The 25,432-nt window shown below is 60.0% G+C and overlaps 3 protein-coding genes and 1 long non-coding RNA gene across 6 annotated transcripts in view; 1 reads left to right on the forward strand and 3 right to left on the reverse strand.

Moving 5' to 3' along the window:
* LOC132078984 (NAD(P)(+)--arginine ADP-ribosyltransferase 2-like) overlaps nt 1-25,432 on the reverse strand; it is a 348,971-nt gene that overhangs the window by 22,225 nt on the left and 301,314 nt on the right. The gene's annotated exons all lie outside the window — the stretch shown is intronic.
* LOC132080693 (erythroblast NAD(P)(+)--arginine ADP-ribosyltransferase-like) lies at nt 4,674-7,737 on the reverse strand. The gene is made up of 3 exons (XM_059483944.1): nt 7,649-7,737; nt 6,157-6,953; nt 4,674-5,260 (listed from the first exon to the last, which is right to left on the reverse strand). Exons 2-3 carry the CDS (start codon nt 6,917-6,919, stop codon nt 5,175-5,177), a joined length of 849 nt encoding a protein of 282 aa, XP_059339927.1. The 5' UTR covers nt 6,920-6,953; nt 7,649-7,737; the 3' UTR covers nt 4,674-5,174.
* LOC132079234 (uncharacterized) lies at nt 9,025-11,552 on the forward strand. The gene is made up of 2 exons (XR_009419366.1): nt 9,025-9,122; nt 10,792-11,552. It is a non-coding gene; the product is annotated as an uncharacterized LOC132079234 (long non-coding RNA).
* Nucleotides 15,959-25,364, reverse strand: GRINA (glutamate ionotropic receptor NMDA type subunit associated protein 1). Of its 3 annotated transcripts, none has more exons than XM_059487232.1 (7): nt 25,190-25,364; nt 21,050-21,389; nt 19,423-19,535; nt 19,148-19,348; nt 17,982-18,110; nt 17,627-17,770; nt 15,959-16,781 (listed from the first exon to the last, which is right to left on the reverse strand). In XM_059487232.1, exons 2-7 carry the CDS (start codon nt 21,357-21,359, stop codon nt 16,632-16,634), a joined length of 1,047 nt encoding a protein of 348 aa, XP_059343215.1. In that variant the 5' UTR covers nt 21,360-21,389; nt 25,190-25,364; the 3' UTR covers nt 15,959-16,631. The 3 variants fall into 3 exon arrangements, with proteins under 3 accessions (XP_059343215.1, XP_059343222.1, XP_059343230.1); XM_059487239.1 differs by lacking the exon at nt 25,190-25,364 and adding an exon at nt 23,780-23,828; XM_059487247.1 differs by lacking the exon at nt 25,190-25,364 and adding an exon at nt 23,243-23,449.

Below are 25,432 nucleotides of genomic sequence, written 5' to 3' on the forward strand. Positions count from 1 at the left end.
GGGTTGAGGTCTTGGGGTGACACTGAATAAACTGGGGTCTGGGAGTGACATTTTGATCTGGGGACGAGCCAAGGAAGACACTAGGGGGCTCAGGGAGTGACCCCACGATTTGGATCAGGGCTGTGGGGGATGTTGAAGGGACTCGAAATCATAGGAGTCCAGTTGGTCTTCTGGTGGGGCAGGAGGACGTGGCACTGTAGGATTGGGATTGGGGTCCCGGGGGGTCTGGGGGGCATTGGGGAGGCCTAAGTAACCCAGAAGTTGGGATCAGGGACCCCAGACATGCCCAGGGGTCTGCTGGCAAGAAGTGCCTCCCTTCCTCCTGGGCTGACCCCACTTCCCTATGCCAGTCCCTCACGGATGAACCCTCCCCGTGTCTCCCCCATGTCCCCTCTGTGTCCCATAGTGTCCCAACTGGTCCCTGTGGCGTCTCCCATCCATGGTCCCTCTGGCTCACACCCTGGCACTCCTGGCAATGTCCATGGCCACCTTGGGTGTCACAGAGGTACCCATGGACATGGCCCCAAATTCCTTTGATGATCAGTAGAAGGACTGCAGCACTACCATGACCACAGAGTTGCCGGCCCTTAACAGCTCTGAATTCCAGAAGAATCAACTGTTTGCCCAGGTCTGGGTTAAGGCAGAAGCCGAGTGGCAGAGGCAGGGGTCCCTGGGTCCCCTCTGTTGTACCCACCCCAGGCCATTGCCCTCGTGGCCTACACAATGGATGACCTGTACAGCATGTTCAACAATGCCGTGCGCACAGCTGGAAGCTCCAGCCAGCAATACCGGAACAACTTTGACTTCAAAACAGTGCATTTCCTCCTGACCCACGCTATGGTGACCCTGAAGGGCACTCAGAGACCTCAGAGACAAAATTTTCCAGAGATACCTGGGCGGGTGTGGGGGGTTCATTTCATTGCACAGGAGGGCGACACCATCTGATTCGGTCAATTCATGTCGACGTCGGTGAGCAGACCATGCTCCCAGTGCACGGAGAAGGGCACCATACTCTTGGCGAGCACGTGCCTCGGCATGGAAATCCAGGGATTGTCCTACTATCCTAGTCAAAATGATTTCCTGATCCCTCCATTCGAAACTTTCGAGGTCATTGGAGCTGCCTGGGACGGGAGTATGCGATCTACTGTGCTGGAACCCACTGGGACCAAAAGCAACTATGACTGCGAGTGGCTGAAAGGTGACATCACAGGGGACAGCCTGGGGGATAGGGATATCCACTGTGGGCATGGCGACAGCCATGATAAGGCACAGGGAATGATGAGATTCACTGGGGATGGAGGACAGCGACACTCACTGTGTGTCTGTGGGGAGGACACCCCATGCTGGGACATGAAATATGGGGACATCCATTGTGGGCACGGGGACAGGAATGCCAAAATCACAACACAGGGACGGGGACCCCCACATCTGGAAGGGGACAGGGACGTGGACACCCCTGCTAGGGGATGACAGGGAGAGGTACACAACCAGGAATCTCCCCATTCCGACCCTGTCTCTCCCCACCAAAGGCAGAGCTGTGGGGATGGGCCCAGTGTGATGTATTTGGGTGGGCTGGAACCCCTCATGGCAATCCCTGAAAACCCTGTCACCCCTTGCCACCCACCATAGCACCCCCTGACTCCCTCTGACCCCTGTTACCTCTAAGCTCACCATGACACCCCTGACCTCCCTGGTGCCTGTAGCCCCTTGTGCCCCCTCCAACACCCTGTCACCTGTCAACTCATGGCCCTCATCTCTCCTGTCACCCATAGCCCCCCATTGTCATCCCCCTGACCCCCTCACTCCCTCCATGATCCCCCTGATGTCCCTCTCTTTCTCCCTCAGGTGGAAGTGTCCCCAGGGCCACCTTCCACCTCAGAGGACTCCTCCTCGCCACCACAGCCCTGGCAGTGGCCACCAAGATCCCCTGAGCCACAAGCCCTTACCTTGGCTTTTAAGGTCACTGGTTTCACTGTGGCAAGCATGGCCACCATGGCACCAAGGTCACTGTCATCACTGTGGCCTCCCTGATTACCAAGACTACCAGGACCCCTAGAGAAACGAGGCCACCAAAGCTATGAAGGCCACCACAGCCACTCCGGCCACCATGGTCACAATAACCACCAAGGTCACTGTGGCCACCATGATCACCTAGAATCCTTCAGCCACGGGGCTACCACAGCCACCGTGGCTACCAATACCATTTTGCAATGCAATTGTATTTAAAAATTCAATCAAAAGAATTCTAAGAAATAAATCTAACAAAGCCAGCAAAAAGTGACAATTCTTAAGCAGGGCTTGATGTCACGCCCCACAACAACACTTGTGTCTCTTTCTCTCAACCTCGAGGAAAATCCTTAGGGAGCATCCCCTTCCTGAGGGAGGAACCTCACACACGTTTCATTCCAAGCAGGAATAGGGAAGAGGAATCCTTGTCTGAGAGGGGACTGGATGTTCCCAGGGTCGATGATGGATGGCCAGGCTCAGCTCTGACACTTCACCTTCAGTTGTCAATTCGTGGTTGGTGATTTGGGCTGGTTTTAGCCCAATTCAGCACCCAAATTAGAACAAAAACCCTCTCAGTGCAGCCCTGATAGCCACAAATGGGGCATTGTCCCTTGGCCACATTCCAGGCAAAGCATCCTGTCAGATCCTGCAGTTCAGGGAGACCTTAAAGGTTGGAAGCTGGGAGGTTCAAGAGTGAAGGGCAGGCCCTGTCCCTGAGGACAGTCCCAGGTTCCAGTCCAGGCTGGGGTTGACCTCCTGAAGCAGCTCTGGAGAAGGACATGAGGGTGCTGGTGAGTGACCCATGGAACTGGCTTGATGTCCTGGGGCCAGGAAGGATCCAGGGGGGCATCAGGAGGTGCGGGGCCAGGAGGTGAGAGAGTGTTTGTGCCCCTCTGCCCTGTCTAGGGCGGTACATCCAGAATGCTGTGTCCAGCTTTGTCCAGTGCTGTGTCCAACTCTGGGCTGCTCTGGACCCAATTCCGTGCTCAGGGATGACATTGCCTGAGCTGGGAGGGGGGCCCAGGCTCCCACTCTGGGTCCTTCCAGCCTCACCCATTCTGGGATTTTGGGATTCGGGCAGTTGTGGTTCAGGAATTGTCCACCGGAGGGCAGAAGCGAGCGCAGGAAATCAGCGGCACAGTGCATGCGCCGCTTCCAGCTGCAGTTCCAGGTGCCAACAGCAGGCGGCAGCACAAGCTGCTGGTGCTGCTGAGCGCCTGCCCCGCCCCATCCCAGCCCCGGGGGGCTCTGCAATAGTTTGGGATGGAGCGCCCTGACGTATTGACCCCACTCTTTACTGCATCCCCTGGATCCCTCCTGGTCCCAGGCCACATGGCCAGCTCCACTGGTCACCCACCAACATCCTCAGGTCCTGCTCCACAGCTGCTCCAGCAGGTCAACCCCAGCTAGAGATGTCAGTGGGGACTGCCTCCTCTCAGACAGAGATTCCTCTCCCCTCTTCCTGCTTCAAATGAAATGTGTGTGAGGTTTCTCCCTCAGGAAGTGGATGCTCCCCAAAGATCCTCCTCGAGGCTGAGAGAAAGAGACATTCCCATGAGGGTTGTTGTGGGGAGTGACACTGAGCCCTGCATAAGAATTGTCAGTTTTTTGCTGGCTTTGTCAGAATTGTTTAATGGCATTGTTTTGATAGAATATTTTAATAGAATTGCTTTGCAAAATGGTATTGGTACCCACGGTGGCTGTGGTAGCCTTGAGGCTAAAGGATTCTAGATGATCATGGTGGTCACAGTGGCCTTGGTGGTTATAGTGACCATGGAGGCCAGAGTGGCTGTGGTGGCCGCAGTGCCACAGTGACAATGACCACAGTGACCTCATGGTGGCAATAGTGGCCAAGGTGGCCATAGTGGCAGTGGTGGCCTTGGCCTTGTTTCTCTAGGGGTCATGGTGGTCTTGGTGATCATGGTGACCACAGTGTTGACAGTGATCTTGGTGATCATAGTGGCCACGGTTGCCGCAGTGACCACATTGACCTTGGAGCCCGTGGTGGTTTCATGGCTCAGAGGATCCCAGTGGCTACTGCCAGGGCTGTGGTGGCCAGGAGGAGTCCTCCAAGTTGGAAGGAAGCCCTGGGGATGCTCTCACACATCAAAACTATGATCAATAACTTATCACCCTCTATCACAAATCCTCTTCTGAACCATAGTTGCTAACATCCTCATCCTAACCTGAGTGGGCAGCCAACCAGTAGAACACCCATTCATCATTATCGGCCAGCAGCCTCATTCACCTACTTCACAATCTTTCTAGTTTTATTCCCCCTTGTGGCCGCCCTAGAAAACAAGCTACTCACATTCCAATTAACTCTAACAATTTATAAAAACATTGGTCTTGTAAGCCAAAGATTGAAGAATAAACCCCTTCCTAGAGTAACCCTAATGTTACCCCACTACTTCAGGAAAAAGGACTCAAACCTTCATCTCCAATTCCCAAAGCTGGCATTTTAAGCCAAACTACATCCTGACCCCTCCGCTAAACAGCCCAATTGCCCCTCGAGATAACCCACACACAAGCTCCCAGCACCACAAACAAAGTCAACAACAACCCTCACCCCCCAATTAAAAACAATCCCACCCCTCTGAATAAACAGAGCCACCCCACTAAAATCCAACCAAATACACAACAGACTCCCATTATTCACCGTCCCTTTGTCCACTAATAGTCCCAACACATCCCCAATAGCAAGCCCCACCACAACAACCAAACCTATCCAAAAACTGAAACCAACAACCCCACAACCAGCTCAAACTTCAGGATAACAACACTGAATTAACCAACACAACAAACATCCCCCCTCAATAAACCATAACAAGCACCAAAGATACCAAAGAAACCCCCAAATTCACTAATTAACCCCACCCTGCAACAGCCGCTACAACCAACCCTAACACACCATAAGAAGGAGATGGATTAGACACAACCGCCAACCCCCCTAAAACAAAACATGGTGGCCAGAGTGTCTGTGGTGGCCTCAGTGCCATGGTGACAATGGTGGCCACAGTGACCTCATGGCAGCAACAGCTGCCAAGGTGGCCAGAGTGGCAGTGGTGGCCTTGGTAGCCTTGGTGGTCTTGTTTCTCTAGGGGTCATGGTGGTGTTGGTGATCGTGGTGGCCACAGTGTCCTTGGAGGCCGTGGTGGTCTCAAGGCTCAGAGAATCCCGGTGGCCACTGCCAAGGCTGTGGTAGCCAGGATGAGTCCTCCAAAGTTGAAGGGAGCCCTGGGCATGCTGCCACCTGGGGAACAAAGAGAGGGACATCAGGGGGATCATGGGGGAGTGAGGGGGTGGGGGAGGACCATAATGAGGGATTAGGGGTGACAGGAGAGATGGGGGCCATGAGGTGACAGGTGACAAGCTACCGGCACCAAGGAGGTCAGGGGAGTCATGGTGGGCTTAGGGATGACAGGGGTAAGGGAAGTCAGGGGATGCTGTGGGTGGTGACAGGGGGTGTCAGGGTGTTTAGTGTGTTTTCTTTATCTGTCATGTTCACTGTTTAATTTCTGGTTCTGTAATCCCTCTGTATTTTCCTCCCCCTGTCTTTAGAGTGACATAGACTTGCTTTTTCATCATTATTCAGTTTAGTTAAGTACCTAGCAAAAACTAACAGTAAGTTTAGGACTGTCTTTTGTCCTTGGGTGTGTGTGGCAGCCATCTCGACATCTTCATCCCCTTTGGGGGAGGCACAGGATCGGAATGGGGACATCCCTGTCTCTGTTTCTCTCCCTGTTGTCTCCTGGCTGGGGTTTCCCTGTCCCCTCCTAGATGTGGGGATCCCCATCCTGGTGCCCTGTCATGGGTGTTCCTGTCCCTGTGTCCACAATGGGTGTCCCCAAACTTGGTGTCCCCAGCACGGGGTGTTCCTGTCCTCAAACTCTCAGTGAGTGTCCCCACCCCCTGTGCCCCTGTCACGGGTGTCCCCTGTCCACAGTGGGACTCCCCAGCACTGGGTGTCACAGTCCCCCCACCCCCTGTGAGTGTCCCCAGCACTGGGTGTCCCTGTCCTTGTTCCCAGCAGTGGGTGCTCCTATTCCCACAAACACAGTGTCCCTGTCCCCCATTCCCAGTGAGTGTCATTGTCCCTGTGCCTTCTTATGGGCCACAGTGGGTGTCCCCATCGCCCCAGGCTGTCACCTGTGGTGTCGCCGTTCACCCACTCGCAGTTGTATTTGCTGGTGAGATTTTTGGTGCGCAGATGAATCCTCGTCCTGTCTACTTCCTGCCAGACTTCAGTGACCTCGAAGCTCTCAAAGGGTGAGATCAGCACCTTCTTCTCGTCAGGATACTTGGAGAATTCCTTGATTCCCACCCCGTTGCACGTGTGCACCTGGAACACCGTGGCATTCCCAAATATCTTGTCTGTTGTTTCACTCTCTGACGCCGACATGAATTGACCGAAACGGACGATGTCACCGGGCTTTCCCTTGAACTGGTACCTGCTCACCCCCCAGTATATGACGTGACACTGTGGTCCTCTAATGACCCTCAGTGTCGTCCAGGCCTGGGTCAGCAGGAAATGCAGTGTTTTGAAGTGGAAATTGTCCCGGTATTCCTGGCGAGAGCGCCCGGCTCTACGCACGGCTGCGTTGAACTCTCTGTAGAGGTCATCCATTGTGAAGGCCATGATGGCGATGGCCTGGACTGGAGATGACAGAGGGGACAGAGGGGACCCCCGACTCTGCCACTCCGCTGTGGCCTTAGTCCAGGTCCGGGCAAAGAGAAGGTTCTTCTGAAACTCGGAGCTGTTGAGGGCCGGCAACTTTGCATTCATGGCAGGGACACAGTCCTTGTACTGGTCATCGAAGGAGTCCCAGGCCATGTCCAGGGTCACCACCTCAACAGCTGTGGTGGCCATGGCCATTGCCAGCAGTGCCAGGGTCTGAGCCAGGACAGCCATAGAGTGGAGAGGCCACAGGGACCAGGGTGGAACACTGGGGGACACAGAGGGGACACAGAGGAGACAAAGGGAGGGTTCCTTAGTGAGGGACTGGGGAGGGAAGTGGGGTCAACCCAGGGGGAAGGGAGACACTGCTGGCCAGCAGACCCCTGGGCATGTCTGGGGTTCCTGATCCCCAATCCCGTGGTTACTTATGCCTCCCCAATGTCCCCCAGACCCAGGGACACTCATTCCAATCCCACAGTACCATGTCCTCCTGGCCCCCCAGAAGCCCAATCCTACTCCCATGACTACAAGTCCCCTCAGCCCCAGCAGGACCCAAATCGTGGGGTCACTCCCTGAGACCCCCAGTGTCCCCCTCGGCTGGTCCCCAGACCCCAATCCCACTCCCATTCCCCAATTTCTTCAGTGTCACCCGAGAACATCAACCCAAATCCAGGCATCACTCCCTGCCCACACAGTGTCTCCCAGCTCCCCCCATGACCCCAATCCCTCTCCCACCATCCTGTGTCCCCCCTCATTTTCCCCCAGAGCCCCCCATTACCCCAATCCCAGACCTGTGACTCCCCAGTGTCCCCCCATGTGCGCAATCCCAATTGCTCAGTCCCACGTCCCCCCCAAGTGTCCCCAGGTGTCCCCTCAGCCCTGATACCAAAATCAGCCGGAGTGAACTCCCCGATGGAATTGCAGGTATCAAAAAGCTGGAATTCTTGATCAGCTCAGACTCACAGTGGATCTCTGCTGGTCCTGCAGGTCACGGGGGACTTTGCCACAGGGTCTTCATCCACCACAATTGCAAATGTTCGTTATAATGTGTCCCTCACCTAGTACAGAAACAGCAACTTTCCTAGCAATAATTTGCATGGCTCCACCTCTTTCTTGAATTCCTTTTATGGTCCTGGAGAGTCCTAAAAATGAGTTTTCTCAGTGTGGTTTTCACTGAGTGCCCCAATATGCCAGATGATCTCATCTTGATCTTTAATTTTCGGCAGGCACTGTTGCTCCTTCTGTGTTACAGAATTTGTCAAAAACCTTTCATTGTAGTGCCCTTTATCTCTTTCTCCACATTATAACATTCTCCCATTATAAGATGAGGTTCCTTTGCTCATCTGTGTACACACTTCTACATCAGTTTTTTTTTTTTTTGCTACTTCTTCTTTACGCCCTATGCAGCACTTTCAGGAGAACTGAAACTTTCTTTTCTCTCTCTTATTGCTCAGCCTCCATGACCCCAATCCCACAGTCCCATGTTCCTCCAGTTCTTCCCAGTCCCACTTCCCACTGCTCACTGAGTTGCTGTCACACCTCAGACACCAATTGGGGTTCCCTATCAGATGACATCCCTGTAGGCACCTTGAACTTGGGGATGATTTCTTGGGGCAGTGTCTGGGTGACTTTCCTGGCCTCATTGTTGTGGCAGGAGAAGTTTTGGACGTCCAAAAAAGGGATGCACCAACACCAGGAGATACCTGAGCCCATGTTGGTGTGGTAGCTCAGAAAATCCATTTGCCAGTAATCTCCAGGAGTGTTTCCTCTTTCAGTGATGCCTGGAGGTGATGGTTTGGAATTCAAAGGAACCTCTCATGCAGTTTTAATGCAAGTCTATTTCCCACAGGGATTTGTCAATCCCCAAGCTGGTGTGCCCCATATTGTATTACAGCCACTTCTTTGGGCAGCTCAGCTCAGCTCAGTCACCCAGGCATTCCCCCAAGAGATCATCCCCAGGCTGAAGGTGCCTAAAGGGATGTCTGTTGAGGGATTGTTGCAGGAAAATGGACACTGTGCCCAATCCAGCCTTTAAGGGGTCTGAGTAGAACTTCACAGTGTCTCCGATAGCCCAAAAACAGGAAGAGCCTCCTCAGGAGAAAAACAAGTCCAGGATGTGAGGCGCGCTAAGAAGACGGAGCAAAAAACCACAGCAGACTGCCTGAAGGCAAAACAATAAACCACAGTGAGATGCATGAAGAAAGAAGACTAACCAATCAGCTGAAGGCTTGAGACGCGTGCACAGATTGGCTGAACCAATCATGGATTAGCTTGAGGTGCGTGAACAGTAGAACAAAGCATAAATACAGTTTGTTCTTGTAATAAATTTGACTTCACTTGATCATATTGATCATGGCGTGATGTCCCATTGCTGATCCTCTGCTGATGTCATCTGATAAAGGACCCCAACTGGTATCTGAGGTGTGACTGCAACTCAGTGAGCAGTGGGGAGTGGGACTGGGGGCAAGGGGGGACATGGGATGGTGGGATTGGGGTCGTGGAGAGAGAATAGAAAGTTTTAGATGCCTTAATGGTGCTGGATAGAGCTCAAAGATGAACGGACAAAAACCAAAAAAGGATGCAGAAGTGTGGACATAGCAGGGCAAAGGTTGCTGGAACCTGTGGAGAAACAGATAAAGGGAACTCCACTGAGTGGTTTTTTGGCAAGTTCTGTAACACAGAAGGAGCAGCGCCTGCCCAAAGCAAAATTTTGAGGCAAGGTGATCTGGGATATTGCAGCACTCAGTGAAAACCACACTGAGAAAACCCCTTTTTTATTATTCTCCAGCACAATAAAAATTCTTTCTTAGAAGAGGCAGAGCCATGCAGATTATTTACGGGAAAAATGCTGGTTTCTATATTAGATAAAGGACACAATTTCAGGTATATTTATAATTATGATGGATACATACTCCATGGTAAGGTCCTCCCTGACCTGCAGGACCAGGAGAGCTCCCCTGTGAGTCCAAGCTGGGAAATAATTCTGGCTTTCTGATACCTCCGGTTCCATCAGGGAGCTTCACTCCGGCTGGATTTGGTGTCAAGGACTGGGGACCCTTGGGGAGGAACATGGGACTGAGGGATTGGGGTCTGGTGTGGCCCTGGGGGTGTCACAGGACAGGGACTGGGGTCCCTGGGGCTGTCCATGGGCCAGTGATGGGAGACACAGGACCATGGGAGTGGCAGTGGGGTACTGGGAGACACTTGGGGGGCACGTGGGACTGGATCAGGGTCCAGGGGTCACCAGGGTGGTCAAGGGACTGAGAGTGAGTTTTAGGTAAGGGGAGAAGGGGACAGGGACAAGTGGGACCCATTGGGGACCCTAAACCTTGGGCCAGGGTCCTGGGGCACATGGGGTCACTGGGAGGGGTACAAGGGATTGGGAGAGGGATTGGGGTAATGGAGGCACTGGGAAAGACCGGGAGGGGGGGCCACACAGTGCTATAGGAGTGGAACTGGGAGTCTGTGGGGTCACTGGGGTTACTGGGGAGAGCATCAGGAAGTGACCCCAGGATGTGAGTCAGGGTCCTGCAGGGAGGCTGACAAGACACCTTGAGGAGGGATATAGGACTGTGGGAGTGGGATTCGGAGCTGGGGGGTCTGGGGGGCACTGGGCCATCCAGGAGTGACCCCAGGATTTGGAATCAGGTTTCAAAAAATGTGCAGGGGTCTCCTGGCCAGGGCTGCCCTCCATTCTCCCTGGGCTGATCCCACCGTCCCTCCCCAGCCACTCACCAAGGAAGCCACCCCATGTCCCACAGAGTCCCCTCTCTCTGTCCCATTAGTGTTCCCTCAGCATCCCCAGTGTCCTCCTTGTGTCATACAGTCTGTATTTTGTGTCCCCTCAATTTCCCGCAGTGTCCCACGCTGGTGCCTGTGGCCTCTCTTCTCCATGCCCCCCCGGCTCACACCCTGGCACTGCTGGCAATGGCCATGGCCATGGCGGACATGGCTGAGTACAGGGGAAATGGGCCTTGTTATGGCCCCCTCTGACACTACACTCTCAGGGCCCCCCACCATCTCTGTCCCTCCCGCCATGGCCCTCCTGATGCCCCCCTGACCCTCTCATCCCATGATCCCCCTGACCCCTCTCTTTGTCCCCACAGGTGGGAGCCTCCCCAGGAACTCCCCCCACCTTGGGGGGCTTCTCCTGGCTACCGTGGCCATGGCAGTGGCCATTGGAACCCTCTAAGCCACGAGGCCAGCAAGGTCACTGTGTTCTTGGAAATCGCTGTGGAAAGCCACCAGGACGAAGGCCACCAGGACCCCCAGAGAAACAGAGGTCACCAAGACTACCGAGTACATTACGGCCATTATGATCTCTTTCTTCATTGAGATCGCTGTGACTGATAATTTTACTAGGGTCATTTTGGCCACTTTGGTCATTATTGTCATTGCGGCCTCCGTGGTCAATGTACCAAGGCGTCGATCCAGGAAATGCCCCATCAAGAGGGAGCAATGACAGGGCAGCAGGCCCAGCATGAGGGGGCTGGAATATCCAGGACAGTGCGGGACAGCACAGACAGCAGAGATTGGGCAGCGCCTGGGGCCATTTGGGCACCTCCCGATAGAGGGGTTTGGGAGTGGCAATGTCAGGGCCACCTCCTAGCGCTCCTTGGCTGCCTTGCCTGATGTAGCATCAAATTGCTGCTTATTCACCTGGTGCATCAAAATGTATCAAAACCTTAATCCTTGCTCACCTGGTGCATCAAATGTTTATCATAAATTTGATCCTTGCTTGCATGGTGAATCAAAAGTTAACCAAAATTTGCTGCTGACTCACCTGGTGTATCTGCTACCAGCTCTTTAAACGCCTCTCCTGCAGGGTGACTCATTTCCTAAAATAAAGCAGTTCCTGGAATTTTCATTACAGCTTTATTTTTCAAAGCTTGATCTACGAAGAGGTGCTGGAGAAATGTTCCTCCCTTTTTCCTTGTTCACTGTAGTCCCTCAGAAAGAACCTGGAGGGGCTGGAGCATGTCCAGGGAAGGGATGGAGCTGCGGAAATGTGTGGAGCACCATGAAGGGCTGAGGGAGCTGGTGGGGGCTGCTCAGTGCAATTAAAAAAGGATGAACGATCAGTCTGGGGTCAGTTCCAAAGTTCCTGATTTGTGGTAACACTTCAGAGGAAGCATTGGGAGAAAAAAAAAAAAAAAGAAAACAGAATGAAGAAAGATGAAAAATAAAATGGAGAAATGGGGACAGAGGCAGCACCACCCATTTATTGATGGAAAAAACCCTGATGTTTCACTCAGGAAACTCTTTTTCCTTTCAAATCAGGGATTTTCCCTCTTTACCCGCTCATCCCCTGGAGTTGTGGTTCGGGAATTGTCCACAGGAGGGCAGCAGCGAGCGCGGGAAATCAGCAGCACTGCGCATGCGCCGCCCCCAGCTGCAGTTCCGGGTGCCAACAGCAGGCGGCAGCACGAGCTGCTGGCGCTGCCGAGCGCCCGCCCCATCCCGGCCCCGGGGGCTCTGCAATGGTTTGGGATGGAGCGACCTTAAAGTTCATCCGGTGCCAGCCCTGCCATGGGCAGGGACACCTTCCCCTGGGCCGGGCTGCTCCAGGACCTGCCCAGTCTGGCCTGGGACACGGCCAGGGATGAGGCAGCCAGAGCTTCTCTGGGCAGCCTGTGCCAGGGCATCACCACCATCACAGGGATAGATTCTTTCCCAATATCCCATCTTTCTCTGCCCTGTGGCACTGGGGAGCCATTCTCCCTTGTCCTGTCCCTCCATGCCCTTGTCCAAAGTCTGTCCCCAGCTCTCCTGGAGCTCCTTTAGCCAGTGGAAGAAGCTTTGGTGTTTTCATGGATACTTCTCCAGGCTGAACATTCCCAGCTGTCTCCACTGCAGAAGGGCTTCACCCCTCGAAGCACCTCCGTGGCCTCCTCTGGACTCACTTCAGCAGCTCCACATCTCCTCTGTGCTGTGGCCCAGAGCTGGCAGAGTGATCCGAGTGGGAACCTCTCAAGGGCTCAATGCCTGCCCCACTCCCACCCCAGAACCAACACCCCGCAGGGAAGCACCCGAAAGGCTCTTGGACTCTGGACTTGGCCTCTGGCAGCGTCACTGGCCCAGCAGCAGCTCCTGGCTGCAGCCCCAGTTCCTCCCCTGGCACCGTGGGCACGGGGCCAGCCAGGGCAGGAGGCAGCCCCGGGGCCAGTGGGACACAGAGCCAGTCAGGACACGGGACACCGGAACACGGGGACAGCCAGGACAGCCCCGGGGCTGTGGGACACAGGGACAGCAAGGACAGCCCCGGGGACAGCAGGACATGGGGCCAGCCAGGACAGCCCCGGGGACAGCAGGACAAGGGGACAGCCAGAACAGGAGGCAGCCCTGGGGCCTGTGGGACATGGGGACAACCAGGGCAGCCCCGGGGACAGTAGGACATGGGGACAGCCAGGGCAGCCCCGGGGCTGTGAGACAGGGGGACACGGAGACAGCCAGAACAGCCCCGGGGCTGTGGGACATGGGGACAACCAGGACAGGAGGCACACCCAGGGTTATGGGACACGGGGACAGCCAGGACAGCCCCGAGGCTGTGGGACAGGGGGACACGGGGACAGCCAGAGCAGCCCCGGGGCTGTGGGACAGGGGGACACGGGGACAGCCAGAGCAGCCCCGGGGCTGTGGGACATGGGGACAACCAGGACAGGAGGCACACCCAGGGTTATGGGACACGGGGACAGCCAGGACAGCCCCGGGGCTGTGGGACAGGGGGACACGGGGACAGCCAGAGCAGCCCCGGGGCTGTGGGACATGGGGACAACCAGGACAGGAGGCACACCCAGGGTTATGGGACACGGGGACAGCCAGGACAGCCCCGGGGCTGTGGGACAGGGGGACACGGGGACAGCCAGAGCAGCCCCGGGGCTGTGGGACATGGGGACAACCAGGACAGGAGGCACACCCAGGGTTATGGGACACGGGGACAGCCAGGACAGCCCCGGGGCTGTGGGACAGGGGGACACGGGGACAGCCAGAGCAGCCCCGGGGCTGTGGGACAGGGGGACACGGGGACAGCCAGAGCAGCCCCGGGGCTGTGGGACATGGGGTCAACCAGGACAGGAGGCACACCCAGGGTTATGGGACACGGGGACAGCCAGGACAGCCCCAGGGCCGTGGGACACCGGGCCAGCCCCGGGGATCCTGTGTGTGACACTCACGTGGCCTCGGGGGTGGGACAGGGACAGCAGCAGCACGACAGGTGCTGGGGAGGGGCTTCCAGAAATAAACAAACCGCAGGGTGGATCCGGAGGGCAGCAGAGAGGAGAAGCTGCCAGGGCAGCTCTGCTCCGTCAGGGGCGGCCCAGAGCCAGAAAATCAGGAAGGCTCTGCTCTGGAAATCAGGGACAGGGGACAGAGAGGGACAGGAGACAGAGAGGGACAGGGAATAGAGAGGGAGCCCTGGGACAGGGACAGGGGACAGAGAGGGACAGGGGACAGGGAGGGAGCTGGGGAGCCCGGGAGAGGGACAGGAACAGAGAGGGACAGGGGACAGAGAGGGACCTGGGGACAGAGAGGGACCTGGGCAGTCCTGGGAGAGGAACAGGGGACAGACAGGCAGCCCTGGGACAGGAAAGACTTGATCTGGACCCCCAGGAACAGAGCAGTGGGATGTGGAGTCCCAGGAACAGACAGGTGGGAGATGGATCTGGGGTGCTGCACCCCACACACTGCTCTGTGAGCTCAGAAATGCCATCAGTCCCCAACGAGCAGCACCTGCTTGCCAAGCTCCTCCCGAGCTTATCAGGAGCACAGTCTGCTCCCAGGAATTCCTGCTGCATGGATAACAAGCTCCTCCTTTAAAAAAACGGCCTTGGGAACTTATTTTTCTTGCCTGAACAACAACACAAGCGGAACATTTTCTCTGTGGAACTTCCAGAGATCTCCCGGCCTGAATTGCAGCCAAGATGGAAAACGGCCATGACCAAAGTCCACCCTCTCTCCTGTGACCTGCAAACGCTTCCTGGGAGCCTTGGAGCTCCTCTGCCCCTGGGCTGTGCCTGGCATTCCCTGGGAGAGGCCTCACCTTCGCTGAGCTGGGAGCCTGGGCTGCTCCCCCGGCCCTTGGGGCTCAGCCCTGCAGAGGAGCAGAGGCACCGACCCTTCCCTGAGCCCTTCCCTGAGCCCTTCCCGAGCTCCCAGGGCATTTCTCACAGGTGTAACCCTGTTCCTGCCCCTATGCATCCCCCATGTCCTTCCCAAGTTCCCAGGGCATTTCTCACAGGTGTGACCCTGTCCCTGTGCATCCCCTGAGCCCTTCCCAAGCTTCTGGGGCATTTCCCACAGTGTAACCCTGTCCCTGTGCCCTTCCCTGAGCTCCCAGGGCATTTCTCACAGTGTAACCCTGTCCCTGTGCCCTTCCCTGAGCTCCCAGGGCATTTCCCACAGTGTAACCCTGTCCCTGTGCCCTTCCCTGAGCTCCCGCGGCATTTCTCACAGTGTAACCCTGTCCCTGTGCATACCCCGTGCCCTCCTGTGCCCCTGCCTGCTGCCTGCTCCTCAGCTCTCTGTTTGGGCTGTGACTTCTGGGATGTTTCCCTGGGATCCTTCACCCTTTAGATCTAGGTGAGTCAGACCAGGGTGATTTTAGCTTTAGATTTTTGTCTCTGTGTGCTTTAACCACTGAGTGAGCTTTGCTCACAAACCTTGTCAGGCTTTTGCCTTTATTTCAAACCTCCTTTTGCTGGTGCCACCTTAAAACCCTTAAAAGCTGCTCTTAAAACTCTCAAACAGGAGAGGCCTGGGAGCAGCAGAGGAAGAGCAGGGAATGCTTCCCGAGGGAGAATGTGCAGACAGAAATACTGGCCAGGGCTGGAGCTGCCAAACAGAGTGCCAGGAGCTGCCAGGATGGACTGGGCATCAAGGAATCATGGAATGGTTGGGTTGGATGGAAAAGCCTCTGAGCCCAGCAGGTCCAGCACTGCTCATGGCACTGCCCAGGCCACCCCAGAGCATGTCCCCAAATGCCACATACACACATCTGTTAATCCCCCCAGGGATGGGGACTCCAGCCCTGCCTGGGGCAGCAGTGCCAGGGCTCCACAGCCCCTTCCAGGAAGGAATTTCCCCAGTATCCACCCTAAACCTCCCCTCAGCCTCAGGAAACAGGACCCAACCTCACCTGGCTGCCTCCTCTGGTCCTGCTGGGGTTCACCCTGAGCCTTCTGTCCCCAGGCTGTCCTCAGCCCTGGTGGCACCCGACCCCAGCTGGAACGTGGTGGGGACAGCAGGACACCCTGCGATGGAGCCAGAGCCGTGGGAGATGAACAAGACAATTTATTAACAGCAGGACCAGGATGGGGCCTCGGCCACGCGGGGAGGGCAGGGGGGGTCTGGGGGTGCCACAGGCGGGGCTGTGGCACGGGGGTGGGGACAGGCAGGTGGCAATGGGCAGGGCTGGTGGTTTGGGGGGTCTCAGAGTGTCTCCACATGAGGACAGTGGCTCAGAGCAGGAGGGTGCCACAGGCTCAGGGTCTGGGGACAGACAGGGACAGTGGCTCGAGGGGTTCTGGTGGTACACCCACGTGGGAACGGTGCCTCGGGGATGGCTGGAGGTGCCACAGGAATGTGGCACGGGGGGCCTGGGGTGGGGACAGGCAGGGACAGTGGCCCGGGGGGTCTGCAGTGCTGCTGGCACTGCCCCTGCCTGCGCAGCTGGAGTGGTGACAGGGAGGGGACAGGACAGGACAGAGGGGGTTCCAAAGTGCTTCCAGTCCGCGTTCAACGCAACGGGGTGGGGTAGGGGAGGAAAATCGTATTCACAGCAGGGAGGAGCAGGGGGCTGGGGGGGCCGTGGCAGCCCCGCACCAGCGAGCCCCCGCGGGGCAGGAACCGCCGGGGAACGCGATGAGAACGGCGACAAAACCGGCTACGGGGAGGGGATCCCGACCGGGGCGGGGCCGCGGCGAGCGGCGGGGCTGGGAGGGGGCGGCGGCTACTCCTTGGCCCTGCCGATGATGGCGAGGATGTAGAGGAAGATGTTGATGATGTCGGTGTAGAGGTTGAGCGCGGCGAAGATGTACTCCTCGGGGCTCAGCGCCAGCTGCTTGTTGCCCAGGATCAGCTGCGTGTCCACCGCCAGGAACTGCGGGACGGGGCACAACAGGTCCCATAAATCCCCCAATCCCAAACCAGCCAGGCACAGCCTGCACCCTCCACCCTGCGTGTCCACCATCAGGAACTGTGGGACGGGGCAGTGTGGGGCAGGAGGAACCAGTGGATCCCACAGGTGTCCTCCACCCCAAACCAGCCAGACACCCCAAGCACACCCTGAGTGTCCACTGCCAGGGACGGGGCAGTGTCAGGGGAGGGAGGAACAGACAGGTCCCATAAATCCCCTCCACCCCAAACCAGCCAGGTACCCCAAGCACACTCTGCGTGTCCACCGCCAGGAACTGCAGGACGGGGCAGTGTCAGGGGAGGGAGGAACCAGCAGGTCCCATAAATCCCCCAATCCCAAACCAGCCAGGCACACCCTGCACCATCCACCCCAAGGACACCCTGCGTGTCCACCTCCAGGAACAGCAGGATGGGGCAGTGTCAGGGGTGGGAGGAACCAACGGGTCCCATAAATACCCCAACCCTAAACCAGCCAAGCACACCCTGCACGCTTCACCCTGAGCACACCCTGTGTGTCCACCACCAGGGACTGTGGAACAGAGCACTGTGGGGAGCAAGAGGAACCACCAGGTCCTATAAATCCCTCCCACCACAAACCAGCCAAGCACACCCTGCTTGTCCACCTCCAGGAACTGCGGAATGGGGCAGTGTCAGGGGCAGGAGGAACCAACAAGTCCCATAAATCCCCCAATCCCAAATCAACCAGGCACCCCAAGCACACCCTGTGTGTCCCCACGGAGCCAGAGCACCCAGGGGTGCTGGTGGCACTGCCCCCCCCCAGCATCTGGGGGTCCCAGCCCCCCGACTCACGCAGGTGAAGAGCAGGGCCCCCAGCGAGGCGTAGACGATGTCCACGATGCGGTTCCGGATGAAGATGCAGAGGATGGAGAAGAGCACGAGCACCACCAGGCAGATGATGAGCACGCCCCGGCACGAGGTGAAGTCGTACTTGGTCTGTGGGGAGGGGGATTGGGGGGGGGTCAGAGCCCGGGTGGAGCCCCCAGAGCCCGCAGGGAACTGGGGAGGGCTGTACACCCCATCTGGGGTCCAAAGGCCCATGAGAGGAGATCCCACAGCCCCCCAGGAGCCCAGAGAGAGTCACTGGGGTGTTTCCCCCCCAGTTTGGAGCCCCCCAGGCAGGAGCAGGGGCAGCCCTGGCGCTGACCTGCAGGGAGAAGATGACCACGGTGAAGCAGACGACGACGGTGATGCCGACAGCCATGATGACAGCCTCGGTGTCGTAGAAGCTGGCGATCATCCCCACCATGTAGGACAGGCTGACAGTCAGGATGGACTGGCAAGGCAAAGAGGGAACCCATCAGGCCTGTGTGCCCAGCCTGGCACCCACAAACATGCCATGTGCCCCTTGGGTCAGCATCCCCCAACCTTCTGTGTGCCCCTGGCTTGGAATCCCCAAATCTGCCCCAACACCTCCATGGAGCAGCACCCCAAATATGCCCCCTCATCCTGGCATCTCTAAACCTGCTGTGTGCTCCTGGCTCAGCACCCCTAAACCCACCCCATCGTGGCACCCCCAAACCTTCCATGTGCCCCCAACCCAGCATCCTTAAACCCTCTGTGTGCTCCTGGCTCAGAAACCCCAATGCCCCACTATGGCACCCCCAAACCTTCCCCGTGCCCCAATCCCAGCACCCTTAAACCCTCTGTGTGCTCCTGGCTCAGCACCCCCAAACCTGCCCTGTCACCCCACCAGCTCCAAATCTGCCCCAAAACCTCCATGGTGCAGCACCCCAAATCTGCCCCCTCAGCCTGGCACCTCCAAACCTGCCGTGTGCTCCCTGGCCTAGCACTCCCAAACCCATCCCACCAAGTGCCCCCACCATGGCACCCCCAAACCTTCCACGTGCCCCCTGACTCAGCGTCTCCCAACCCTTTGTGTGCCCCTCGCTCAGCACCCCTATACCCACCCCCACCATAGCACCCCAAACCTTCCATGTGCTCCCAACCCAGCACCCTTAAACCCTCTGTGTGTTCCTAGCTCAGCACCCCCAAACCTGCCCCACCAATTGCCCCCACTGTGGCACCCCTAAACCTTCCGTGGACCCCCAACCCAGCATCCTTAAACCCTCTGTGTGCTCCTGGCTCAGAAACCCCAATACCCCACTATGGCACCCCCAAACCTTCCCCGTGCCCCAATCCCAGCACCCTTAAACCTTCTGTGTGCCCCTGGCTCAGCATCCCCAAACCCACCATGGCACCCCCAAACCCTCCATGCGCCCCCAGCCCAGCACCCTTAACCCCTGCCATGCCGTGCCCCTGGCCCAGGATGCCCCCACTCCCCACGCCCATCCAGCCGTGCCCCCAGCCCACCAGGGACACGAGGTTCCAGGGGTGCTTGCGGCGGAAGTCGCCGCAGCAGCTGAGGACGATGAGGGAGATGAAGAACACGGCGTAGGACACGTAGTACGTCCACACGTTGCGCTGCACGAAGCCCCGCACGCCTTTGACGAAGGTGAAGACGGTCACGAAGGCGAAGGTGACGGTCAGCTGCAGCGTGAGCACCAGGAACACCTGGGGACAGGGGGCAGGGTCACGGGGGGGTCCCTCAATGCCCTGCACCCCGCCCCGAGCCCCCCGTGTCCCACCTTGCGGATGAAGGCCTGCCGGATGCTCTTGTCGTCCCAGTGCGCTGACGGGAAGTCCTGGTTGTCATAGTAGGAGGGGGGCCCATCCTCGTGGTAGGTGCTGTGCAGGGGGGCTGTGGGGAGGGGGCACACTGCTTGGGAGGGTCCCAGGAGCCACGGGGAGTGTCCCCCAAAGCCAGGTGTCACAGCTGGCATGGCTCGGGGCAGTGTCACCCCTCCCGGGGTCACAGCCAGTGCCATTCCCAGTGGGCATGGTCCCACAGGATGTGTGGGACAGCAGGCAGGAGCCATGGGGAGTGCTCCCCCAAAGCCAGGTGTCACAGCTGGCATGGCTCTGGGCAATGTCCCCCCTCCCAGGGTCACAGCCAGTGCTGTCCCCAGTGGGCACAGTTCCCCAGGATCTGTTGGGAAGGAGCCACAGGGAGTGGAGCTCTGTGTCCCCCAAAGCCAGCTGTCACAGCTGGCACGGCTCTGGGCATGCCAGCACCATCCCTGGTGGGCATGGTCCCCCAGGACATGTGGGACAGCAGCTAGGAGCTACAGGGAGTGCCCCACAAAGCCACGGGTCACAGCTGGCATGGCTCTGGGCAGTGTCACCCCCATCCCAGGGTCCATCCCCAGTGGGCACAGTCCCCCAGATTCTGTGGGACAGCAGCCAGGATGCATGGGGAGTGGAGCTCTGTGCCCCCCAATGCCAGGTGTCACAGCTGGCACGGCTCTGGGCAGTGTCCCCCCTCCCAGGGTCACAGCCAGTGCCATCCCCATGGTGCGCATGGCCCCCAGGATGTGTGGGGCAAGAGCCATGGGGAGTGGAGCTCTGTGCCCCCCAAAGCCAGGTGTCACAGCTGGCACTGCTCTGGGCAGTGTCCCCTCTCCCAGAGTCACTGTCCCTGGTGGGCACAGACCCCCAGCTGCCCACCAGGACATGTGGGACAGCAGCCAGGAGCCACAGAGGGGTCCCTGCTGCCCCACTTGAGCCCCCTGAGCTGCCAGACTCCCCCCCCCCCCAAGTCTGCACTGCTCCCCCTCCAAGAGAGCCCCCCAGGGATTCCCTCAGTGCCCAAACCCAGGGGCTGCCCTGCACACCTGAACCCCCAGCCTCAGGCAGGAGCCCAGGTGTGTCACACACACAGCCCCATGTGACACCCAGGTGTGCCACACACCCCCATGTAACAACCCAGGGGCTGCCCCACACACCTGAACCCCCAGCCTCAGACAGGAACCCAGGTGTGTCACACACCCCCGTGTGACAGCCAGGAGGGTCCCCCACCCAGGGGGACCAAACCCAGGGGCTGCCCTGCACACCTGAACCCCCAGCCTCAGACAGGAGCCCAGGTGTGTCACACACACAGCCCTGTGTGACACCCAGGTGTGCCACACACCCCCATGTAACAACCCAGGGGCTGCCCCACACACCTGAACCCCCAGCCTCAGGCAGGAGCCCAGGTGTGTCACACACACAGCCCCACGTGACACCCAGGTGTGCCACACACCCCCATGTAACAACCCAGGGGCTGCCCACACACCTGAACCCCCAGCCTCAGGTGTGTCACACACCCCCGTGTGACAGCCAGGAGGGTCCCCCAGCCCATTTGCAGCCCCCCACCCCCCTTTTCCCTGTACTTACAGTCCTGGTCTCCGGGCACCATGGGCTGGGGCTGGGCATAGGGCGGCTGCCCATAGGGGCCCTGGGGGTAGGGCCCGGGCGGGGGGTACGGCCCGGGGGGGTACGGCCCGGCGGGGGGGTACGGCCCCGGTGGTGGGTACGGCCCCGGCCCCTGCGTGAAGCCCGGCTGCGGGTAGGGCGTGGGGCCAAACTGGGGCTGGGGGTACGGGGCCACAGGGTACGGGGGCTGCGGGTACGCTGGGGGGACCGCGGGCGGCTGCTGGCCCCCGAAACCATCGTTCGTCACCAGGAAACTCTTCTCGTGGGACATGGTGGCGCGCAGGCTGCGGCCGCCTTGGTGCTGTGGGGGAGACAGGGGGTTAGAGATGGTGGCATCGTCCCCCATGGCTGTCACCCACCTCCTCATCACCCCTCACAGCCTTCGTCCCCTCATCTTCGTCCCCCCCAGTACAGCCATCAGCCCCTCATGGCTGTCCCCCCACAGCCATCACTCTGTCCTCAGTAGCCACACAGGGCCTCCTTCCTCATCACCCCTCCATGGCCATCATCGGCCCCCCATGGCCATCAAACCCCCCATGGCCATCACCCTCCCAACTGCTGTCACCCTGTTCCTCATCACCCCCATGGCCATCAGCCCCCCAAGGCCATCAAACCCCACATGGCCATCACCCCTCCATGGCCATCATCAGCCTGCCATGGCCATCCTGGGGGTCCCATGTGGAAGATGCCCTGGGATGGGGGTCTCTACTCAGGGACACCCAGGATGGGGGTCTCTCACTCGTGGGATGCTCCAGGATGGGGGTCCCTCACTCGGTTGATGCCCCGGGATGGGGGGTCCCTAGGATGGGGGTCCCTGCACTCGGAGACACCCAGGATAGGGGTCCCTCACTCGGGGACACCTTCCTCGGGGTTCCCTTCCTCGGGGGGTGCCTGAGATGGGGGTCCCTTACTCAGGGATGCCCAGGGATGGGGGTCCCTCACTTGGAAGATGCCTCAGGATGGGATTCCCGCACTCGGGGGTTGCCCAGGATGGGGCTCTCTCACTCAGAAATGCCCCTGGGATGGGGGTCCCGCACTCAAAGATGCCTGGGATGGGGGTCCCTCACTCAGGGGATGCCCGGGGATGGGGGTCCCACACTCGGGGGATGCCCGGGGATGGGGGTCTCTCACTCAAGGTTGCCCTGGATTGGGGGTCCCTCACTCAGGGAATGCTCCAGTATTGGGGTGACCACTCAGGGGATGCTGGGGATGGGGGTCCCTCACTCGGGAGATGCCCTGGGATGGGGGTCCCTCACTCGGGGATGCCTCGGGATGGGAGTCCCTCACTCAGGGATGCCCAGAATGGGGGTCCCCGCCATGGGGGGGTCCCATCCCGCTCCCCCCGCCCCCGTGCCCGCACAAGATGGCGGCGGTGAGGCCGTTGCCATGGCAACAGCCCCGGGGCTGGGATCGCTGTGCGGGACCGGGTGCGGGTCGGGGGCCGCGGGTCGGAGGCCGCGGGTCGGAGTGCGGGGCTGGGATCGCCATGCGGGACCGGTTCCCGCCGCGATTACCGGCAGCGGTGCGGGGGAGCCCCGGCGCTGCTTCACTGCCCCCTTGGGCCGTCACCGGGAGCGGCGGCGTCCTGCCAGGCCCGTACCCAGGCCGCGGCCCCACCGCATCGAGCCGGGCGGGCTCCACCGCAGCCCCGGGGCCGCCCCCGCTCCCGGAGCCCGGTTACAAAACCGGGCGGTGCGGGAGGGGCGGCTGCGCCCTACGCGGGGATCGCGCACTCGGCGGTGCGGTACCGGGACCGGTACCCGCGCGGGCTCGCTGCCGGTGCCGCAGCCTGGCAGGCGGCGGTGCCCAAGCGGTTCCGCCGCTGTTCCGGTGCCGCAGCGGCCCCGGCCCGGCCAACGGGCAGCGCCGGCCGGTGGCGCAACCACGGCGGCCGCGTGACGGCCCCGCGCCCCGGGCGGGCGGGCGACGGGACGGGGGGGGGCCCGGCCCTGCGGCGCCGCGGGGGCGGCACCGACACCGGGCGGGGGGCGCATTTCGGGCCTCGGCATTCCTGGGGTGTATGGGGCACGGGATACTCCCTGAAGGGGGTCAGGGGCCGCGGCGCGCACCCCGCATGGAGGCACGGGGGGCACCCCGAGCGGGGCTATGGGGTGCGGGCGCTGTGGGCTCGCAGGGTGCGGGGGGTGAACGCACCCGGATTGCGGGGATGCGGGGGGGGCCGCATCACGGGGTGCGGGGGTGCCCGCAGCACGGCGTGCGGGGGACGCGGGGGAGCCGGCAGCACGGCGTGCGGGGGGCGCAGGGATGCCCACAGCCCGGCGGGCGGGGTTGCGGGGGTGCAGGTGCTCCCGCATCACGGGTTGCGGGGGTGCCGCCGCCCCCCCCGGTTCTCTCCGAGTCCCGTAAGCCGCTTTGCCCTGACGCTCGGTAAAGCCCCGGCGCGGCCTATTTACGGCAGCAGCGAGCCTAATCCCCGAGCGCTGCCGCGGGGGGAGCGGCCCGGAGACCCCCGCCGTGCCCGCGGCCGCGGGGTCCCGCTCGGCCCCGCTACCCCCGCCTCGCTACCCCCCCCGCCTCGCACCGAACCCGTGCGCTGCGGACTGCGGCAGCGGGAAGCGGCGGAGGGAACCGCGCTCGGGGGCTCCTCCGGAGCCTCCGCACCCTCCGCTCGCCGCCGGTACCCCTCACCCGAGCCCCGGACCCCCCGATCCCTCCGCGCCTCCCGCTCACCGGCCGGGCCGAGCTGCGCGGGGTCCGCTCGCTGCGCGCCGGGCGGGGCGGGGCCTGCACGGGGCGGGGCTTTGCAGGGGGCGGGGACTGGGCGGGGCCCGGCCCGCTAATGCTGCGTAGGCCACAGAAGCTGATGAGGGGCGGGGCCTATTTGGGGGCGGGGCCATGGGGCCGTGCAGCAGAGCGCCCGCTGGTGGCGGCAGCGCGCACTCGGCGCGGGCGGCCCCGGCCCCGCCGCGTCACGCGTGGGGACGGTCACGCGCCCGCGGTGACGCGCAGGGGACGGCCACGTGTCACCCTCTCACCCCTGGGGATGGCCCGTGCGCCTATATCATTCTTGTGTACATCTTGGGGCTTATTCCGTGTCCCCTTATCGCTTCTGGGATCAGTCCCGTTTCCCCTGGTCACGCGTGGGGACGGTTACGCGCCCGCGGTGACACGCGAGGGGCGGCCACGTGTCCCCGTGTCCCCCTGGGGATGGCCCGTACGCCTACGTCATTCTCATGTACTTCTGTGGGGCTTATTCCGTGTCCCCTTGTCATGTCTGGGGTCAGTTCTGTGTCCCCTGGTCACTCGTGGGGCTGGTCACAAGTCCCCCAGTAACGCACAAGGGACAGCCAAGTGTCCCCCTGCCACCCTTGGGGCTGGCCCATGTGCCCACGTCATTCTCGTGTAACTCTGTGGGGCTTTTTTGGTGTCCCCTTGTCCCCTCTGGGGTCAGTTCTGTGCCCCCAGGTCACTCCTGGGGACGGTCACGTGCCCGCGGTGACACGTGAGGGACAGCCACATGTCCCCCTGTCACCCCTGGGGATGGCCCGTGCGCCTATGCCATTCTCGTGTACCTCTATGGGGCTTATTCCATGTCCCTTTGTTGCATCTGGGGTCAGTTCCGTGTCCCCTGGTCACTCGTGGGGACGGTCACGGATCCCTCGGTCAGGCATGAGGGACAGCCACGTGTCCCCCTGTCACCCCTGGGTATGGCCTGTGCACCTACGTCATTCTCATGTACTTCTGTGGGGCTTTTCTGGTGTCCCCTTGTCATGTCTGGGGTCAGTTCCATGTCCCCTGGTCACTCGTGGGGCTGCTCACGGATCCCTCGGTCACACACGAGGGACAGCCACATGTCCCCCTTTCACCCCTGGTCACTCAGGATGGCCAGTCACTTGTCCCCCTGTCACCCCTGGGGATGGCCCATGTGCCTACGCCATTCTTGTGTAACTCTGTGGGGGCTTATTCCGTGTCCCTTTGTTGCATCTGGGGTCAGTTCCGTGTCCCCTGGTCACTCGTGGGGACGGTCACGGATCCCTCAGTCAGGCATGAGGGACAGCCACGTGTCCCCCTGTCACCCTGAGGATGGCCCATGCGCCTACGTCATTCTCGTGTACCTCTGTGGGGCTTTTGCCGTGTTACCTTGTCACCTCTGGGGTCAGTTCCGTGTCCCCGGTCACTCGTGGGGCCTGTCACGCACAAGGAACAGTCACTTGTCACCCGTGGTGCTCCTCCCGTGTCCCGCGTGTGGCCAGTCCCGCAGTCGCCAGTCCCCCTCTGCAGGACGGCTCCGCGTCCCCGCGTCCCGCGTGGGGGCTGTCCCGTGTCCCCACCCCGGTCCCGCCCCCCGCCCTTCCCCTTCCCGTTTTGGTCCCGTTTCGGTTT

This window comes from Ammospiza nelsoni, chromosome 1 (genome assembly GCF_027579445.1).
Source record: "Ammospiza nelsoni isolate bAmmNel1 chromosome 1, bAmmNel1.pri, whole genome shotgun sequence".
Classification (NCBI taxonomy): Eukaryota; Metazoa; Chordata; class Aves; order Passeriformes; family Passerellidae; genus Ammospiza; species Ammospiza nelsoni.

What these genes read in the sequence shown, in the direction of transcription:
- LOC132080693 (XM_059483944.1), bottom strand. Translation starts at nt 6,919, where the DNA reads ATGGCTGTCCTGGCTCAGACCCTGGCACTGCTGGCAATGGCCATGGCC. An exon ending in GGTGAACGGCGACACCACAG is followed by an intron (nt 5,261 to 6,156) that starts GTGACAGCCTGG and finishes TTTGTTCCCCAG; the next exon opens with GTGGCAGCATGCCCAGGGCT.
- GRINA (XM_059487232.1), bottom strand. Translation starts at nt 21,359, where the DNA reads ATGTCCCACGAGAAGAGTTTCCTGGTGACGAACGATGGTTTCGGGGGC. An exon ending in GGTGCCCGGAGACCAGGACT is followed by an intron (nt 19,536 to 21,049) that starts GTAAGTACAGGG and finishes CCCTCCCCACAG; the next exon opens with CCCCCCTGCACAGCACCTAC. An exon ending in CCTGGAACCTCGTGTCCCTG is followed by an intron (nt 18,111 to 19,147) that starts GTGGGCTGGGGG and finishes TTGCCTTGCCAG; the next exon opens with TCCATCCTGACTGTCAGCCT.